The sequence below is a fragment of the Talpa europaea genome (genome assembly GCF_964194135.1).
Source record: "Talpa europaea genome assembly, chromosome: 6".
NCBI lineage: Eukaryota > Metazoa > Chordata > Mammalia > Eulipotyphla > Talpidae > Talpa > Talpa europaea.
This window is the reverse complement of record NC_140072.1, coordinates 36,956,443-36,977,480: the sequence shown is the minus strand read 5'-3', so window position 1 is coordinate 36,977,480 and position 21,038 is coordinate 36,956,443. Positions and strand designations below refer to the sequence as shown.

The window sequence follows — 21,038 nt, the reverse complement described above, 5'->3', positions numbered from 1 at the left end:
TGTTCAGATTGGTTTGATGTGAGACTGTTTCCTTGTTGATACAGTAGAAACATTGGTGGCATAAGAAATTAAGTGACATCTGCTCCTCATAAGTCTACCCTGCCAACTTTATTATTGCTCAGGCCTTCAAATTGGATGGTGGTGAGGAGTTGTTTTGGCCACTATAAAGTCCAACCCCTGATAGGGGGAGAAGATGTAATTAGGCCTGTAACATAGTTGAAGCAGTCATGTTCACCTTGGCAAAGGGCCTTGAAGCCACTATGGTGGTTTTCGGGAGAGATGGGTCCCCGTTGTGACAGACATCCTTGCCTATTCATGTCTTCCTCTGAAATCTTTTTATGGCTCAGCCTCAATCCTCTTCCACAAAATCTTCCTTCTAGCCTATGTGGGCCTCGTTCCTGTCAATTCCTAATAGACTTAATTTTTATAGCACTCATTTAAAATATTCTTTGTCAAATTTTCTGGAGGAGATATATATATATGATGTGAGACTAATTGTAGCTAATAAATAAAGATTGTATTAAACTATTATTATTAAAGATTGTATAAACTAATTGTATCTAATAAATAATAAAAAGACTAATTTGTATCTAATAAATCATAGTAATCTAAAGTCTAAGGCTCATATAGACTTTTTTTGAATCTCCCCCACAGTCACTGGATAGTGGTAACTAGGAAACTAACAGGTACCCCAATTTTTTGTTTCTTTTTTATTGTTTAGGACTGTAAAGAGATTAAAGGAGAGCGGTATACTTCTTTAAGAATGAAGCTTTCAGTGAAAAATGTTTCGGTGGAAGACAGAGGGAACTATGCATGTCTAGCGAGACTAACACATGCAGGCAAACAGTACAGTGTGTTAAATAGCATTACGGTGACCGTGAGTAAGTATGTCATTTCCATCACCTTGACTTCCTCTTGACTCTGGGTGAGGTGACTGGTTCCGGGCAGAAGTGATTCTTGATCTTGATTTTCCTGAGGGTCAGCACGCTTTCAAAATTTTCATTATTAGAATCAGATAATAGAAAGAGTAAGGCAAAGCACATGAATAGTTTAGTTTTCTCATCTGAAAAAACAGACTACTCAAAACTTATTTGCGAAAATTAAATGGGATCTTGTACATAGAGTAACTACTGGGTGCCTGGCAAAATGCAGGAATTCAGTGAACAACAGATAGAGTTAATATTACTCTAATTTCCCTTCGCCATCAGTAGTGTGATCATTTCAATGGGTCATTTCAGCTTTGACCTCCCTGCCTGAGAGGCTGCAGAGTTCAAGGACTTGGTTCCATGGTGGTCTAATGTTCATGGGCTTTCAGTTTTTGACTCAAAGAGACTGCCTTTCTTGAATGTAAAATCTGGACATTTGAACACGGGATCTTTGGGGTAAAAGAAACTTTAAACATGATTTAGGTCAAGTCATTCCTTTTATAGAAGCCCAGAAGAGGAATGACTCTTAAGTTTAAAAAGTTGCTTATCAACAGGAAGAGAGCGACAACTTGGACCTTCAAGTATTTGTTTTTTTGAAAGATTTATTTATTTATGCATACAAGAGCTGGGGTACAGGCCAGAGGTGTGTGGGGGTGGTGGTGGTGGTGGTGAGAGGACTCACCAGAGACAGAGTGGGGAACAGAACAGGCAGACTAACTGAAATACACTGCTGAGGGGAGCAGTGGGCAAGACAGGAGAGGTCTGCTTCGCCATGTGGGTTTCTCCCTGGCTGGCTGGTGATCAAACTCATGCTGCTGAGGCTGCAGATTGCTTCATAGTGTGGTGTTTAACCCCTTGCGCCACCAGGGAGGCCCACCTTCAAGTATTTTTGCTCCTTAACATATTCACAAAGGAGTTCTTGTTATGTTGCCTCTTGCTCTATTTTCAGGAAAGATCTCTTTTCTATACTTACTGATCTAAGCAGAAAGAACTGGGGCCTGAATATTTCTTTATCTTGGACCTCCATGTTTGTCATGAATTTTTATCAGACTTCAAAATACTTGGAGATACAATGTTAATAAGGCTTTCAAGGATATTTCAACATATTTCAACATGGGTTTCCTGCTTTCTATCTGGAACCCCTTAGTTAAAACAATTAATTGATTAGACTTTATGATTTTTGTGCTTTGGCTTTATGCTAACTGATATCTCTCTGGAAGTACCTCTTTGTCTTGTTCACAACTGAATCCCCTAAACTTATCCCAGTGCCTGGCTTAGATGGGGAACAGATCTATATATTAACTGCATGAGTGATTGCCATCATGCTTTAGCTTCACATGGTCATTGAGGGAATTCTTTGAAAGGTGAAATTTCAAAGACAAATTGAAGAATACTATAAGAGGATTTTGAGTGCAATAGTATTTCATGTCATTTCAGTAAATATTTATAATTGATTATGCACCATGTTATGTTAGAACCTGATCATTCAAAAATGAAAAAGTTTTTCTTTAATTGAAAAACTCTCAGTCTGGTAGCAGTGGAGCTAGAGATGTAAACAAACAATTACAATATGATGTGGCAAGGGAGAGTTATAAACAATGTCTGGGGAGCAGGAAATCAGAAGTAACTTCAGATGTGGTGAGTAAATGGTCTTGGAAGGGTTATAAGAGGAAATGACTACTCACTGAACTTTGAAGACTGAGATGTATTTATGGAAGCAAAGCAGAGTGGGGAAGAGTTAGGAGAGCAGTGTAAGGCAAAGGGTAGAAGTTTCTACCACTATAGCTTATGCTAGTTCTAAAACCAATTTTGTCACAGCATTAGTTAAGTAGAGGCTAAAAGTGGTGGGAGGGCCTCCCCTGGTAGCACAGCAGTTGAGCGCTGGGCTGCGAAGCTGCCTGCAGCCTCTGCAGCACTGGTTCGATCCCCGGCCACCGGGCGAGGGTCCCACATGGCGCGCAGACCTCTCCTGCCGCCCGCTGCTCCCCTCAGCAGTGTACTTCGTCGGTCTGCCTGTTCTGTTCCCTCCTCTGGCTCTGGTGAATTCTCTCACCCTCCCGCACTTCTGACGGTACCCAGTGCCTGTATAAATAAATAAATAAATCTTTAAAAAAAAAAAAAGAGTGGTGGGCATTGAGACCATAGAGCTATATGGGGGCTAGGTCAAGGGGGCCCATTATATGCAGGCTTCACCATGCAGTTGTGAAGAGCCCTAAAATGGGTAGGAAATGCAAAGTGACGTGGTTGCACTTGTGATGAGTGAATAACAAACAGTCTTTAGATGACTTGAACAGGAGATGAGTCCTTGAGCCCCCTTAGGTGATTGCCACAATATCCAAAGAAGTTCTGGTAATCTGAACTTGGAGACAATAAGGGATTCTTCTTCACAGTTATTGACTAACAGTGTAACAAGACCAGGTCCTGTGCCAGGGAGAGCATGATGGTGAGGAAAACAGCATGAACACGGCTCTGATGGGGCTTTGAACCTGAACAGGGAAAGCTCAGAGAAATCAGATAATTCACTAATAAGATGTGTAGTTACCAAAGAACTTAATGCAATGAAGGAAAGGAAAACATGAGATCAAACAGACAAGGAACTGCTGAAATGGCACTGGGTCAAGGGCAGCTTCCTGACAATAGTGATGCTAATAAGCAGCAAGCATTAACTGAGTGATGGAATGGTTAAAGTTGTTCCAGACTCTTGAGGGAGCTGCCAAAGTGAAGTCATAATGTTACTAGAGGCAGAATTTGTTAGGTCCACATACCCTAGTGATTTTTTTGAATTTCTTATATTATTATAAGATGGTAGGACCTCCCTGGTGGTGCAGGGGTTAAGTCTCAGAGCTATCAAGCCAATGACAGCCACTGTGGCATGAGTTTGATCCCTGGCCAGGGAGCTAACCCACATGGCACAGCAGACCGCTCCTGTCTTGCCTGCTGCTCCCCTCAGCAGTATATTTCAGTTGATCTGCCTGTTCAGCTCCCCACTCTGTCTCTGGCAAATCCTCTCACCCTCCTGCACCTCTGGTCTATACCCCAGTTCTTGTATGCAGAAATAAATAAAAAATAAATCTTTAAAAAAAAAAGATAGACCATGGTATATCTGATGGGTGGAAGATATGCGAGTTGTCTGGAGTAATGCCGAGTGAGGGGTATAATGACAGGTATAAGGCTGGAGAAGTAGTCAGGGGCCAAGATTTGGTAGGAACATGCAACCCAAAGTAGGAAATATGGATTTTATTCCAAGAACAAAGGTAAGCATTCAGAGAGGTTGAGAGCAGGAAAGTAGCATGGTGTGACTTACCTTCTGAAAGCTCAGTATGGCTACTGTACACACAATGATCTGCAGAGTTGAGAGTGGCAGAATAGAGGTGCAGAAATACAGGTGAGACATCAGGTACACACAGTTAACATGAGTGCACTGCAGATAGAGAGATGCTTTTTGACTTCTTCCTTAGCAATTTAATCATTTCTGGTTTAAAATAAGCATTTATGGAGTTAAATTTTGTCATGAATTTTGTTTTTTCTTGACCAATGTTTATCAAAGTTCTGCTCTGTAACATGTTTTCTTTATACTGTTACTACATTAATGTAATTGGGAATGTTTCATAAGTGATTTTAATGCCATTTCATGTGGGTATGATTTCTTAGCAGAAAAACCTGTATTTGGAGGAAGAATCCCTAAAATCATTTATCCAAAAAACAACTCAATTGAAGTAAAACCTGGTGAGTAAAATTACTGGTCATGAAAGCAGTAAGGACAGAAACTGTTAGGTCCACATACCCTAGTAAATTTTTTGAATTTCCAGGATGAAGACAAATCTCATATATATCCAATTTCCAGTTCTGGGAACACCTGGCTCATTAGGACAGGAATCAAAATAAAAATCGAGCTGAAGCAGGGGAACCTGTTATAGCAAAGCCCTTGCAGTGAGCAGCAGGGGTCTGAATGATTACCTTATCTCTGTTTATGTAAAGACAAAGAAAATGGCATAATAATTCCTGAAAGAGATGGTCCATAAAATGCTAGTAAATAACATTGATCATGGATTATATTATCTTATCCAAGAAAGTGTCTTAAAGGAGTAGGGGAAGTTATGCTATATTCCTTATTTAACTTAGGAAGGGATCAATAAACATTCCCTTAACTTGTGATCTAAGTAGATGAAAAGGGGGCAAATTATTTTCTTTAATTTGAAGGTCATCACTAGTAAAATAAAAGCATGATTGATTATTTTCTGAAGAAAAAAAGTAAATTAAAAGACATGTTCAGGTTGAGTCAAATACTAATTTCAATTATATGCTTATCACAACAGACATCTAAAAATTCATGACCTAGATTAAAAATAAATACATAAGCAAGGTGTGTCTTGTAAAATTAATGCAGAGAAATCAGATTGGCAATATTAATCTTTAAATGCAAAAAATTAAATGACAAATTGATCAATTTATTCTAAATAAAATTACAACATACCCCCCCAAAAAAAAATTACATGCCAAAAAGCAATGTTTCAAACTACAGAAAGTTAAAACTCTCATAAATACAAGGACATTACTTGAGACAATGCAATTGTTTCAATTATAGTGGGAGATTTTAACATACTCTGGCTTTGACAAATTTGCTAGTCAAATAGAGATCTAAAAGTTTCTAGTAATATAATAAATAATATATTCAACAGATCACTTTCATAAACATCCATGAACCACTCAGGGTTCCTAAAGAGGAAGTTATATAGATAGTGTCGTTCCAATGCAATGTAGTAAATCTAGAAATTTACAGCTGAACTCAAAAAAAAGATGAACCCACTCCCAAAACCCTCTGTTTACAGATTAAGCAACAAAAAATTTCATCTTCTAATTATTTGCTTTCTTGATGAGAGATCAATTGAAAACTATAGTAATAGAATATTTAAATTATAGCAAATCAAACTTCAATGAAGTTGTGCTGTCAACAAGTTTGCACATTTAAATATCACTATTATTAGTAATAAGTGTAGAAATAATTAAAAATATATGTTAACATTAACTCTATAAAAACCACTGAAATAACCACTGAAATAACCACTTGGAGAAAGGAAATAACAAAGATACAAGTAAAAATGAATGAATTTATTACAAAGAAAAAAAAACAACAAATAAAATTGGTAACTTACAGGATTAGTTCTAAGGTAAAAAGACTGGGTAGGGGGTGGGGAATACATTTTTAAAAAGAAGATAGAAAAACTTCCAGCAAATCTAGTCTACCAAATATAGAGAAAGATAGAAATGAAAGGAGATATAATCTGTTTAAAGGCTCTGGATCCATATGTTTCAAGGAGAGTTCTTTTTAATAAACTTTGAAGGAAGCAGGCACCCTGGGCTTTTTGCCTGGGGAAAGGAAGCAGTTTGGGCCTCTGCCAGCATTGCCAGGATGGACACACCCACTAGGCACCTCTGCAGGCCTTGGAGCTGCTGGAGCCACTGGGGAACTGCTCCCCCAACTGTTGCTAAGTGCTGGGCATGGGATGTGAGGCCTCAACAGGTATTTCAACAAGGCTACCACAAGGTGTTCCTGCAGGTGCACCTGGACCGGTTGGGCCAGGGGGACAAGGATAATGTCACCCACCGCTTCCAGATTCTCAGAAAGTCTTCAGTTCTGAGTGACAAAAAACAGCAGTGTATGAGGAGCAGAGAATAGTGAAGAAGACCCTGCTGTACTCAATCAAGATCCAGACTGGGAGATGTATTGGAGAGATCTTTCAAAAGAGATCTCTCTGGAGGACATTCAGGCATTTGAGAAGATAGACAAAGTTTCAGAAGAAGACCTGGCTGATTGATATTAAATAGGACCATCTGAACTTGAAGGTGACATGGACCAGGTTGTGGGGTCCTCTGTGTGTATACTACACAGACATAGGATGAGGAGCACTGCTCAGCAAGCCATCGATGCCAGAGAGGTCCCACCCTATAACGCCTTTGTGAAAGATAGTAGCAAAAGATGAATGATAGGAAATGGAGGGCTCAGGAAGGGGCGAAAGAAGCAGAAATGAACAGGAAAAAGCTGGGACTTGATGAAGGAATACATAACTTGATAACTTGAAAGCTATCATTTCAGACCATATGAAAGGAAAAGCAAAAGGAAATGGACAATTTTCCAGCTCAGATAGAAGCAAAGTACTGTTAACCTTCCAAAAGAGGGGGAAAGAAAACAACTGTCAAGAAAAATAATTGTGGAATTTTCAAGAATCTTTAGGTGTTAATTGGTGCTGTGTAAACAAGGTGAAGAAATGGTTTGAGGACAAAGATTAACCCAACCCTTAAGAAAAATTGTCTTTCCAACCTAAATTATTCAGATTGAGTGTAAACCCTGCAGCATCTCTCAACTTGATTTTATGATATCAGGGAAACCCCCTGACCTTCTGTGAGGGCTCCACAGGGGCAGGCTGTGCTTTCCCACAGCACTGGCTTCTGTGTGTCTTTGGTCCAGGGGACTCTGTAGAATGCAGGACTGTCTGCACTGCCATTAGTAGTTGTCATTTTTACCACAAGAGTATTTAGAATAATGTGCATATTTATTAAAACAAATTTCTGCCTAGTTTGAATGCCTTCAATACACTTGCACCAAATACCTGCCAGTTTTCTTTGGGTCTTAATGATCTTGGATCCTCTCTCCTTTTTGTTTTTCTCAACCAGGTTTTGTTCTCTTTGCTTAAAGTATAGGAGAAACAGGTGTTCATATTACTTCAAGCATCTTTCTAAGACTTATCCATTATTAAATAAACAAGTGAAATTTGGCCTAAGTCTAAAGGGCTTTAGAAATGATCACCCAAGTGATCACTTAAAACATGTTCTAGAAAAAAACATGATTTTTTCAGAGGAGATATCCTAGTGGGTGTTGTAGTAGATAACCCTGGTTTAAGAAGCATAAGGAGATGGCTGGTGGGTTCTTGGTTGTAACTGCTTGATGCACTTAGGTTTGAACTTGTCCGAACTAATTTTCTTATCCAGAAAAGGATGAGGGAGTTGAGCTAAATGACTTCGACTTCAACTGAACTCTAACTTTGAAAGGGACGCAATTTTGTTGCAGCAGTTTATTATAAAGTACCCGTGACATTGATCTGCAGAGATAGCACAATTTCCATATACATGTAGTTAATCTGGTGTGTGTTCATTAGACTATTTGGAAGATCTTTAGAAGCTGCCCAACTTAAAATATGATTTGTAGACTAATATATTCAATACCATATGCATAAAACAAACCATCTGTTTTTAAATTTTATGTATCATAATTTATCTGAGGTAAGCATATGACACATCTTCAGCTTGTAATTATAAACAAGTTAAAAATACTCCTTAATTGTGTTAAAAATATAATTAACAAAACTTTCAAGGAAATAATAATGCACATAATAAAAGATATTTGTCTACATAACACTCACCATGTGAATAGTGGATTTCAAATACACACAGAAAAGATAACTATACCTGCAATTAACTCTCTTAATTAAACTGTTCCTCCATCCTGTCTTTGAAAAATTTGACAATGTAGTTAGATAAGAGATGTAGACCTTGTAAGAGATGTAGATAAGAGATGTAGACCTTGTAAAAGGAGCTTATAATTATTTTAAAACATCTGCAGATATCTGCTTAGAAATTCTAAGTAAATTAGTTTAAAAACTAATTACGAGGGCCTCCCCAGTGGCACATCAGTTGAGCGCTGGGTTGCAAAGCTGCCCGCAGCCTCTGCAGCGCCGGTTCAATCCCCGGCTGCTCCCCGGTCACCGGAGGAGAGTCCCTCATGGCGTGCAGACCTCTCCTGCCGCCCGCTGCTCCCCTCAGCAGTGTACTTCGGTCCTTCTGCCTGCTCTGCTCCCGGCTCTGGCTCTGGTGAATTCTCTCACCCTCCCGTGCTTCTGACTGTACCCAGTGCTTGTATAAATAATAAATAAATAAATCTTTAAAAAAAAAAAAAACAAAACCCCCAAAAAAACTAATCACTAGTAGTTGTTCAATTAGGTTATTCCAATACAACAAAGTTTCAACAAAAAGTTTCAACATAAACTTTACAGCATAAATTTTCATGTATGTTATATAATAGGGGAAAGTAACATTTATAATTACAATAGAAATAGAAAAATATTAAACAACTCTTAACATCAAAAATAGGTGATTTCTCCCAAATTAATATACATGTTTATTTTAGGACCAGTTGAATTTCACTGACTATTCTGAAACTTGGCAAGACATTTCTAAGGAATGATTTAAACAAATGGAATGAAATTGTAAACCCTTGTATGACTGATTATGAAAGGAGGTACCATTCTGGATCCAGCTGACTTTACTGGTGAATTTTATAAAATATTTAATAGAGGAATGCCAGCAATTTAAAACAAATTATTCGAGAGAGTAGAAAAAGACAGAATAGTCCTTAATTCTTTTTATTAGGTCAGGAAAATCTTGACACTTGACACAGGAAAAAAAAAAATCTAAGCAAAAAACTGAAGGAAAAAACTGATAAGTAGGACTACATTAAAAATAATAACTTCTGGTAATGAAGAGATATTAAAAGAATGAGGGGCCTCTCCTGGTGGCACCGCTGTTGAGCGCTGGATTGCGAGGCTGCCTGCAGCCTCTGCACCGCCGGTTCGATCCCCAGCCACCGGCGAGGCTCCCACAAAAAAAAAAAAAAAAAAAAAAAAAAAAAAAAAAAAAAAGAATGAAAAGACAAGCCATTGCATGGAAAAAATGCTTGCAATAAGTGAACAAAGGTGTCATACCCAGAATCTATGAAGAATTCCTCTAAAGCAATGAGAAAAAACCTAGTGGAAGGATAGACAAACCACTTGACAGGTAACAACAGAGCACATCCACATGACCAATAAAAGTTTAAAAGGTGCTCGACCTGGTACAATCTAGCAAGAGGAAGAACATTTGTTAACCAGGTCGTTTAAAAAAGCATTTTCATTTTGCTTTGTGGATTTGATTTCTACAGGATCCACCCTTATTGTTGACTGCAACATAACAGACACGATGGGGAATACAAATCTGCGGTGCTGGAGAGTCAATAACACTTTGGTGGATGTTTACTACAGTGAATCCAAACGAATCAGAGAAGGCATCGAGTAGGTGTTTTGTTTTTCTGGTTTATCTAAAAGCTAGCAAGAATCTCTTCAGTTGAGTTGGTTCTGGTGTTGGTACTGAATTAATTAGTCAGTTCTCACTGCCTCCTGACTCCTCATTTCAGCGATCACACTGTGTGTGGCCACATAACTGGTTCAAACAAGTGTGAGATGCTCTGCTTCCAACCTAGTTAGAGAGATGAGACAAAGTTAAAGTGTGCCTTAAAGCATCAAGATCAATGTCACTTAGCTAATGTTGAAAACCAATCTCTTTCCTGTTTAGTTAAATCATGAACCATCATTCTTCAAAGCTTAACTAACATCCAGGGACTCACAGGAGAAACAGTCCATCATGTTTAGCTAGTTGAGCGATGCCAACTCATTTTATGGTGGTATCAATGAAGTGGTGTGAAGTAAGCTCAGAGAAGCCAGTGGGTGGAAGACCCTGTGTTGGACCTTTCAGGGTAGACAGATAAGTGGAGAAGAAATGGGGGAAGACTTTTTGGGGTTGAGGATGGTGTCTATGCTGAGCAGAACCACACTTCTTTTACTGTCCAGAGAAAATTCAAATTTAGAATGCTCCACCAATATACTCCATCAAGCCACTCAATGATGTATTCTGAGGATAAAATGATGTTACAGAGTGTTTCCAGGAAGGAATTTTATCCTCCAGAATAAAGAATATAAAATATGTTGGGTAAATATGACTCGTAGTAATGATTGATTCTTTTCTTTTATAGAAACTATACTTATTTTCAGGATCATAATTTTTATACGATGAACATAACATTCTTGGAAGTGAAAATGGAAGATTATGGCCTCCCTTTTACATGCCATGCTGGAGTCTCTGCAGCTTACTTTATATTAAAACTCCCAGGTGATGTTTCAGGGGCTCCATACTGTTTAGAGTGCTCTCAGTGGTGGCAAGGACTCATAAGTCTTCTTAAAATGCTCAGAGAGGCAACTTTAAACAGAGAAACTCTATATGAAGTCTAAGGAAAAGCTGGCGCAGTAGGTGATGATGTTCTCGGAGTAAGACTATGACTTCATTCTATGTACTTTGAAAGTGTCTTATTAACACATTTTAAGATTTTATGCCTCAAAATCTAGAAAATAGGACTTTTCCTTTCTTAAATCTGATCGCTCAACTTTTTAAATCATTTGCTTATGATTTTCAGCTTCTAGGTTCTTTCTTATACATAATTAGATGTGAAAATAAAATGCTTATGTATACTTTGTCATGTAAAATTACAAAGTTATTAATAGAGGCTGAATTCTGATATGTGAGCAGAAAGACTTCAATGCCATGTGTATACACAGATTGCATATTTACGCTGAACAGAGTATATTGTCTTTTAGTTCATTCACAGAGTAGAGGATACCAGCACTCCTGAATGCCATGATTGATCCACTTAGGAATCTCAGACCATCACCCCAGTCTACCTACAAGAAGTTTTTGAATCTCATAAAGATTGTGGGCATGGTCTTGCTATCATGGCAGTTGATGATACCAAGATCCCTGAAATATACATTAAAGGTTCTCAGATGCAGTCCTTCCAAAGGGAGAAGCGGCATTGTTGCTGCAGGAAACAGGAAAGTGCAGAGAGATGGAGAAGTGGAGGAAGGACACTCTAATAGGAGTGAGAAGTTCAACGAAGTGGTCAGATTAGACTGGACCCAAAGTGCAGAGCAGATTCACTCAACTGAACTGGGATGCGATCAATAGACTGATCTTTCCTTTCGGCCAGAAAAAAAAAAAAAAAAAAGTGTTATTGTGCTTCATGTGCTATGTATTTAAATAGGCACATTAGTATGTATTTATGTCTTTGGCCTCAAAATATTTGCAACATGATGTGGCCTAGGGAAGATTGTGAAAAACTCTCTGATGAGTATTTAAAAAAAATGAAAATGCTCTGGGGATTCAAACAATAGAGAATACCCCCATCTTCTTTGTCCTCCCCCCACCTTCAGTTGGGGCCTGGAAATCAGGAAGAGTGGCGAAGGAAGCGGTGTGTGTGGTGGGTTTTAAGAATGAGGAGGTTTTCTCTTCCTCTCTCTGTCTTCCCTTTTCTAATTCTCTCCTTTCTGGATCCTCCTTCTTTGGCTGTGGTGAGGGCAAAAGCTGTGCTGTTCCTCTTCTGTAATCTGTAGGAACTTGCTTTTACAAGGACTTGGATTTCCAGAAGAACTGGTTCTGCTGCTTGGTCTTCTCCTGCCCCTGCTTTTGCCATAATGTGTTGTGTGTTCTGCTTATGAGGCAGAACAGGGTGTAAAGCCCTTTCTGGCACTGCGTCTGGCAGACAGGTACTCAGCCTGGATTCTGTTGGTACTGGGAGGAGTGAGGTGGACATTTGGCTTTGTCAGCCTTGTGGAGCCAGTGGAGAGCTTTCCAAGGGATGCAGCTGATGGCTTGCTCTTTCTGATGAGAGTTTTGCTGCTCAAGTTTGACTAATTGTTAGAACTAAGCAGTTCTAACAGTAATCTAATTAAGAATGTACAACAGGGCCTCCCCTGGTGGTGCAGTGGTTGAGCGGTGAGCGCTGTGCTGCGAAGCTGCCCGCAGCCTCTGCAGTGCCAGTTCAATCCCCGGCCACCGGTGAGGGTCCCACATGGTGCGCAGACCTCTCCTGCCATATGCTGCTCCCCTCAGCAGTGTACTTTGGTCCTTCTGCCTGCTCTGCTCCCCGCTCTGGCTCTGGTGAATTCTCTCACCCTCCTGCGCTTCTGACTGTACCCAGTGCTTGTATAAATAAATAAATAAATAAATCTTTTTTAAAAAATGTGCAACAGAAGCATCTGGGGAACTTAACCTACTTAGGCTCCAGCTCTGAAGAGTCTAGAGTTGACCAGGTGGCACTTGGTCAAGTGTTCCACAGTAGTCCCCATGCAGTAGCAGGTGTGCTGTACCCCTTACCTGGAGCTTGGGTTCTTTAGAATTTTCCTCCCCAGGTTCCCAAGCATCCATTTGTTTCTTAAAATGTATGATCTGCATCAGATTATTCTCCTCATACCTTTTATTTAACTCTAAAGAAATAATTAAAAGGCATCTTCATTGACATCAAATACATTTCCATTTGGTATGTGATCTGTATGTGAGAAGTATATACTTGACTCTTGTTTGTATATATTTACATATTTCTTTGTTTTTGTTGTCATTTGTAGATCCAGATTTTCAAGCTTACTTGATAGGTGGGCTTCTTATCTTGACATGTGTGATGGCCACTGTTGTGTGCATCCATAATATTTTTAAGATTGACATTGTACTTTGGTATCGAAGTACCTTCCATTCTGCTGGAACCACAGAAGGTAAGTGTGGGTAAGACCTGAGAGAAGTGCCTCTTTATTGGTGTCCACTCCTCTGTCATATCACCATTGTACCTTTACATGGCATATTATGCTTGCTCACCTCTCGTGACGCTGGAGAATTAGAAGAAGTAATCTACCTGGAACTTTTATACCGCAGAGAAATGACTTGTCCATGGCTAATGGCATGGCACAGTATAATGAGGCTTGCAGGCTAGAAGTGGCCAAGTTAAGAGTTGCTAAGCAGCAGGAACAGAGCATCTTGTGGGTCCCACTGCAACCATTTTAGAAAGGTTTTCCTAACCAAGAGTGTTTGCAAAAGAAGAAACTTTCTCCAGAAACAAAGTGCTCTCCACCCATGATACATGTTCAAGACAGTGGGTGCCTGAACAGAGTTTATGTTATGAAGAAGCATGAGCAGGCTGTGGTTGCACCTCTTCCTAGGCCCTGTATTTGGTACCTGGAAAGATTTATATCTCCAACTCTTGATCAAGTTGGAGAGAAAAACATGAATTGGAATTTGAGTTGTCCACTTACTCCCTGAGACATCTTAGAAGGGCATATCACTTTCTTCTTGTTCTCAACATGAAGTAGAAGGAAGGAGGAAGGGAGGGAGGGAGATGAAAGGTCATATCCTGTCTCACAGAGTGCTTGGAAGCAATGAAGTCTGGGAAAGCACTGAGGAGGTTTCCCGAGGGGCACAGGGGACTCTCACTGTCTGGAGGTCAAAGTGAGCCGGGCAGGCTACTCCTGACCCAGGGTTTCAGCCCAGTCTGTAGACCCAAGGCCTGCCCATGTGATTGCACACAGAAATGCCTCACTGTGGTGTTGAAAATCCAAGGAGCAGGTATTTCCTACCATGTGTTATTAAGTCTGTGCTTTTTTTTTTGCCTCAGAATGGATGTGATCTATTAATACCTTGAAATCAATAATAAATCTGTTTTAATATTCCCAAATTGGATGAAAAAATTAATACAAGGCCAAGAGAAGTCTGTGGAACTCACATATTTATGCCTTTCATGTTCAAAAACTTGTGATTAGGAGCAAGGACAACTGGGAAGCCAGCGCCTATTACAGAGAAAGGACTCTGTTCTCCTTTGTATGTAAAAAACATAGTACAAGTCAAGTGTTGTACACATGTTTGATAAAACTTGGATGTCCTAACTTGGATTTTATTCTAAGTTAAAGCTAAGAATTCAAATCTGCAGCCCTCGAGCCCTTTGGATGACTAAACTCAATTGTGGGAATCTGGCTTTGCACATCCCGTGCAGCCTAAAGCTGATGTCAGATGCGCTGTGGTGATTCCTCCAGCCCTGTGGTCCCTGTAGAAGCTTTTTAGAAGCCTACGTGTCATGGCTTCTGCCTGTGTGGTTTGAGCAGAGAATTCTGTGTTCCATGACGTGTCTGTTCTGACAGAGCTGCTCTGTGTGTTGACTGACAGAGGATGGTGTAGACTTAGGTGGTGTTCCCAGAACTCTAGCTCACAATGTTCCTCACTCACTGACTCACTGACACTCCCAGAAGGGTGAGAGCTGAGTGCACGGCGAAGCTGCTTGTTGGTGAGGTCAAGTTTAGCAGGAAGAGAAACAAGGAATAGTGACTCACCCTGAGCAGGGGGGGTAGAGGTCCAGGGACCCCACCCTCCACTGAGGCTGGTATACAGGCACATTTGGAACCAGTGGAGTGAAGGTTTGGAGATCAGAGTCTCCAGTCAGCCAATGGCCCTATTTGTTTTTAATTCAAAATTTTAATTTAAGTTCATGGTTAAATTCTCTACAACTCAGTCTGTGAGACTATCCTATAATACCCCACTGAGTATTGGCGAGCTAGTGTCGAGACTCCAAGATTAGTGCTTCCAGTTTTTTGTCTCTTGAGATTTTCTGAGTTATTTTGGGAACATGTGGGATGATTGGTGGATGGCAAATATAAACCAGAAGAGAAACTTTTTCTTTCTTGTGACATGTTTTATTCCAACTAGATTAGTCAAGTTTTATAACATGACTAATAGGTGAATTTAACTACCCATTTTATTAAAAGTCACCCACAAGACTGGTTAAAGTTGAGGGGTTCTATTTATTCTCCATTAGTTCACTGGAGGGAATTTAAAAATTCTTCTTCCACGTGTGCATGCATGTACAAAAATATAAGGATTGGTTTACAAGTCTACTAGTATATGCCTCACCTTATTCCAAAGAGATTTATGTAAACAGAATAACTAAAAACAAGAACAAAATAAGAATAGCAAGTGAAGGGATACAGTGTAGAGTTGTAAAATAAAATCTGGGGCAGAGTTAATGACAAGTCTCAGACAGTTTTGAAGGTGAACTTGCTTTAGAAGCAAAAGCAGAAGCGGTGAGCATTTAGCAATTGGTAGTTGCTGATCACAAAAACCTCCCAATTGTTCAGGAAAGCACATGGTTTTTTCTGGGATAATTTTCCAAGGAAATTTTTTTTTTATATAAGTGCTGGGGTACAGGCCAGATGCACTGGAGGGTGAGAGGATTCACCAGAGACAGAGGGGGAACAGAAAAGGCAGACTGATGAAATACACTGCTGAGGGGAGCAGCTGGTGAGACAGGAGAGGTCTGCCACGCCATATGGGATTCTCACCGGCCGGCCAGGATCAAACCCGTGCTGCAGAGACTGTGAACAGCTTCGCAATGCAGTGCTCAACTGCCTGTGCCACCAGGGAGGCCCCCAAGGAAAATTTTTTATAGGGAGTGCTCAATTAAAAGGATGTGATGTGCAACTTGTCTGCATCAACCTTCCCATGATAAATGTAATAGCATTTTTATGTCTCTTCGAGTGTCTTCTTTGCATGTTAGGTCCTAAACACCAGACCTCTTACAATTTAATAAAAGTACTTATATGAAGGTCAAATTGATATTCTCTGATTTTTACACTAGTCCAGTTTGATTAGGTTTAAACTTCAGCTATATCATATTTAGAGAAAGTAGGGAATTGAATTATCTTAAGCAATCTTTCATAAATATTAATTTATATAAATAAACCTCTATCTTTTTGCTAACAGCCAAGATAAGCACATGCAGAGGCTTTAACACCAAAAATAGGGTTGACTATCCTAAGAAAATGAAAGGAGCTTGGCCAGACCTTGGATAAATGGTCACACCATTATATAGAGGCAGCTGTGTGCATATCTGCTGGCAGAGCCCAGTTTTCTCAGAAAGCTCACTAATAGATCTGCTTTTCTGGAATTTTCTCGAAATAGACATTTGGGAGGTATCCAACTCTTCATTATTTTTTGCTATACTCATTGTTATTTCCTTAATTGCTATTTTGGTTTTTATGACAAATTACCTTAAAACTTCATGGCAGAAACCAACCATTTATGTGGCTTGTGGATTTGGTCAGGAACATGGACATGCAGAGTAGGATAATAAATGAAGATTGCTCAGGCTTTGGTGCCATTGGCCACTGTGGCTATCACCTGAGGACTTGAATGCAGGAGGCGCTTGGGAGCGTGGGCTTGGGGTATGCATGTCTGATGCATATCCCACAGCTGGGGTATGGTGTGGGCACACCTGAGCCCGGAGACTGAGCATATAAGGGCGGCGTCACAGAGGATGGTGTGCATCAGAGGCAATGTGTGGGGAGTGTGCTGGAGAGAGGTAGAAAATGGCTAAGAGATTCTTGGGGTCCCAAGTTGCTGTCTCCCTGCTAGCTTGTTTCACCTGCGTCCTATTAGAAAAACTGTGGGAATCGTGCCAAAGGCTCCAAAGGTTCTCTTTTAAACTGCCTGAATCAACAGTGAATCTATCTGTCCTGAGATGGTTGTAGAACACTAGTCTCAGCCCCGGGGGCTCAACTGTATGACTGATGTTGCTTTTGGCTGCTGATGGGTGGCTTCAGCTTCTATCCATAAAGTTCTCTCCCCACAATCTCTCTTTGGGCTCCTTTGGGCCTCCTCACAGCAGAGTGACTGGCTTAAGCAATTTCAAAAGCAAGAAAGCCAGGCAAAAGTCATATTTTCTTTTGTGACTTAGCCCCTGGCTTTCTAGTGTAATTCTGCCACAGTCTATGCGTCCAGGCTGCCATGGGCCTCCCCAGGTCTAAGGCAGTGGAAGTAGACTCCCTTCTTAGTGAGGGTGTGGCAGCATTCTGAAAGAGCACATGGACTGGAAGTATTGCTCCGGCTCTTTTTGGAAAATCTTGTCTGACTCTGCTGCACAGGACTAATCAGAGATACACTTTGTAATGGTTCCTGCTCCTAATTACTATCTCAGTCAGCCAAAGGGAGAGGTGGGCTTGGATTTTCCCAGATGGGAGATTTTGGAAAGCCTGGCAACCTCATTGGTCTCAGCTTCCTTATCTGTAATCTAGGATCTAAATGGGGCTCTCCCAGTTGACTGTGAGGGACAAAGCCACAGTACTGGAGCCACTGCCAAACAGGGCCCTTCAAAACCAGTGGGCTGAAGCAAAACACAAATGATTAAGCTTGATCTTTTGTTATACTGATCAGTAAATGATGAACTGGTCATTTGAAAGTGATGAGAACCTACTGCATCTTGAGAACAAGTCAGGAAGATGGATTTCTACTCCAAGGCTTAGGAAGAAAAAAGAAATGACCCAAAAAATTTGCAATATTTTTATACGAAGTATTTTTAAAAGGTGTGAGATTGTCTTGCTACACAAACCCCTCTGTCCCAGAGTTTGTACCTTGCAAAGCAAGGAGTATCTATCTCCAATGCTTCATTTAAAAATCAGGAACATTGGGCCTCCCTGCTGGCGCAGCGGTTGAGCGCTGGGTTGCGAAGCTGCCCGAGGCCTCTGCAGCGCCGGTTCGATCCCCGGCTGCTCCCCGGCCACCAGTGGAGGGTCCACATGGCGCGCAGACCTCTCCTGCCGCGCCCGCTGCTCCCCTCAGCAGTGTAATTTGGTCCTTCTGCCTGCTCTGCTCCACGCTCTGGCTCTGGAGAATTCTCTCACCCTCCCAGCGCTTCTGACTGTACCCAGTGCTTGTATAAATAAATAAATAAATCTTTAAAAAATAAAAAAATAAAAAAAAATCAGGAACATCGAATACTACCAAGAGAGAATTCACTTAGCAAAAATGGCGTTGTTTTGTTTTGTCTTCTTTTAAAATCAGACACAGTGTGTGAGGTGGGAGAACAGAAAGAAGACAGACATCAGTAGCAGGATTGAGACACAGGTGACAATGAACCTTAATGTTTGTCATTAAACTCACACAAAAAGGGCATCATGATATCAAGTTTCATTTTATCATAAGAGATTTTGTTACCAAAAATTCAATAAACTTATTTCTTTTTCAGATGGGAAACTATATGATGCTTATGTCTTATACCCCAAGACTCAAAGGGAAATTCAAAGCCACAACGTAGATACACTGGTATTAAAGATCCTGCCCGAGGTGCTGGAGAGGCAGTGTGGATATAGGTTATTCATTTTTGGTAGGGATGAATTTCCTGGACAAGGTATGTTTTAAATGGGGTATGAAACTAGCAAATAAACAAAAAAGGAAAGATTGTCTCCATTTTTTACAAATGATGGGGACTCTGTTTGCCTTCCCCACAAAACCACAGGGAAACTTTTACTAGAACCTTCCTGCCCCATAGCCGCTGAGCTCAGGGGTTTAGGACCTACCTCTCTTTCTTTTCTCCTTAGTTTCATTTCCATAACTGGGATTCCTGGGTAATATAATGTGACTCTTACTTTGGATAAGAATATGGTTAACCCATTCACATGAACAGGTTACTTATGACATAGTCTTAGTAAAGAGAATGAAAGGAGATAAGTGGTTATTTGTCCTCCTGTACTTGAGATTAAGGGCTGAGTTTTCTGTTGGTTTGAATATGTAAATCAGCTCATGTTTAATATCAATTTTATATAATCTCAACTCATCCAATCTTTCCCTATCTAAATAAAATAGAAATTCTTTATTTACTTGTATTTAATTTGTTCTATACATATACATGTATTTATGACATCTCTGAACCTCAGTTGTCTCATCTGTCAAGTGAGGAAGAATACTTCTCTGACTTAATTTACAGAATCAAATGAGGTAAAACCTGAACATGGAGCTTAGCACATATTAGACACTTAGTGCATGAAAGTTTCCCTTTTGTATTTTATGTTCTCTTTCTTTGAATGCTGTATAGTGAATAAGTGAATTAAAATAAACATCCTTTTCTTTAGTCACCAGGAAATCAAGATAACTAGCAGTTGGTAGGGATATACTTTGAGTCATTAAAAAAAGTTTCTATGTGCTTTGGATTGTAGGTTTGTCAGATTCATGGTGAGGCTACAACTGTATTTGGCTCACATATTTCAAGTTATGAAATCATCCTCCAGGGGAAAATAAAAAATTTTATCCAGTGCTTGTCATAAACATGTAGAAGAGTCCTCATTTCAAAAGTATGTCAATATTCATTCATTCACACACTTATTCAACAAATCTTTATTGACAAGCTGCTCTTTTCTAGGTATTAGAAATATAAAAGTAAATTAAAGAACTTGCTCTTGGTGAGTCTGTTCTAATATCCTATGGGAGGCAATTAAAGAACCACACGGTATCTGTATATTTTGATAGGAGAGCTCTCCCTTCCCCTCTCCAATAAATCATTAGGATATACTTAGTTTCTGGGTTAGTCCAGTATCGCTGGTCTTTTAAATAGCTATAAAGCACAAAAGGGAAATACAAATAAAGAATACAACATTCAACATTTTTTCTTATCCTTTCAAGATCTATTTTTTTTTTAAATTCTGTTCAGTATCTAATATATACTAGACCTTCAGTTAAGTCTGGAATACAAAGTCACAATACCATCCTTGTTCTGAGCAGTCATGGTCTGTGGAGCAAGTGGGCTGAAGAAAATGATCTTCCAACCATTTGCTGCCAAAAGATGTGATTCATGAATGTAGAGGATCAATCAGAAAGGTTACACAGAAGAGGAGATAGGTTAAAAATAATTTTGTTAATCCATTCCTGAATGTCATGTTTTATAAAAAGCCCACTTTATCTTCTCATTACCCATTTCTTATTCCTCAGTTGCATTAAAATCCAAACTGTTTTCATAGTGAGTTACCCTTTTTCTTCTCTATTTCTAGCTGTGGCCAATGCCATTGATGAAAACATTAAACTCTGCAGGAGACTAATCATAGTCTTAGTTCCTGATTTGCTGAGCTTTGACCTGTTAAACAACATGTCAGAAGAACAAATTGCAGTCTACAATGCTCTCATCCAGGATGGAATAAAGGTTATTCTGATTGAACTGGAGAAGATCAAGGACTACACAGTCATGCCAGAGTCAATCCAGTACATCAAACAGAAGTATGGGGCTCTACAGTGGAGCGGGGACTTCACTGAGCAGTCCCAGTGTGCAAAGACAAAGTTTTGGAAAAAAGTGAGATACCACATGCCACCCAAAAGGTATCCCCCGTCTTCTCCTAACCAGTTGCTCAAACACATGCCCTGTGACCTCACAGCTGGCTAGTGGAAGGCCAAGTGGGCTCAGCACCCCCTGATGGAGAGTTTGTCTTCATGGGGTGGCTCAAAGTTGAACATAGAATGCATTTCACTTGGGATGTCTGCTTGAAGCTTGCAATTGTGTCCTTGTGAGAGGGCCTGTGCTTGTTTGCTTGTCCTGGTGGGAGATATTTCTTTAGTACCACCTTCCCAGAAGACCCTTATTGGCTTGTTGGTTCTGAAGACTCATGAACACACATTGAACAT

The 21,038-nt window shown here is 40.0% G+C and overlaps 1 protein-coding gene across 1 annotated transcript in view; it reads left to right on the top strand.

The window, feature by feature from the left end:
- Nucleotides 1-20,817, top strand: part of IL1RL2 (interleukin 1 receptor like 2) — a gene marked incomplete at its 5' end in the record, with an annotated part of 29,952 nt that extends 9,135 nt beyond the window's left edge. Inside the window, 7 exons of the mRNA XM_084234793.1 lie at nucleotides 722-881; nucleotides 4,578-4,652; nucleotides 9,898-10,027; nucleotides 10,765-10,901; nucleotides 13,187-13,330; nucleotides 18,619-18,780; nucleotides 20,414-20,817. Of these exons, the coding sequence (XP_084090919.1) occupies nucleotides 722-881; nucleotides 4,578-4,652; nucleotides 9,898-10,027; nucleotides 10,765-10,901; nucleotides 13,187-13,330; nucleotides 18,619-18,780; nucleotides 20,414-20,799 (1,194 nt within the window). The 3' untranslated portion in view covers nucleotides 20,800-20,817. The remainder of the gene's footprint in view (nucleotides 1-721; nucleotides 882-4,577; nucleotides 4,653-9,897; nucleotides 10,028-10,764; nucleotides 10,902-13,186; nucleotides 13,331-18,618; nucleotides 18,781-20,413) is intronic.
- Between the last annotated feature and the right edge of the window lie 221 nt (nucleotides 20,818-21,038).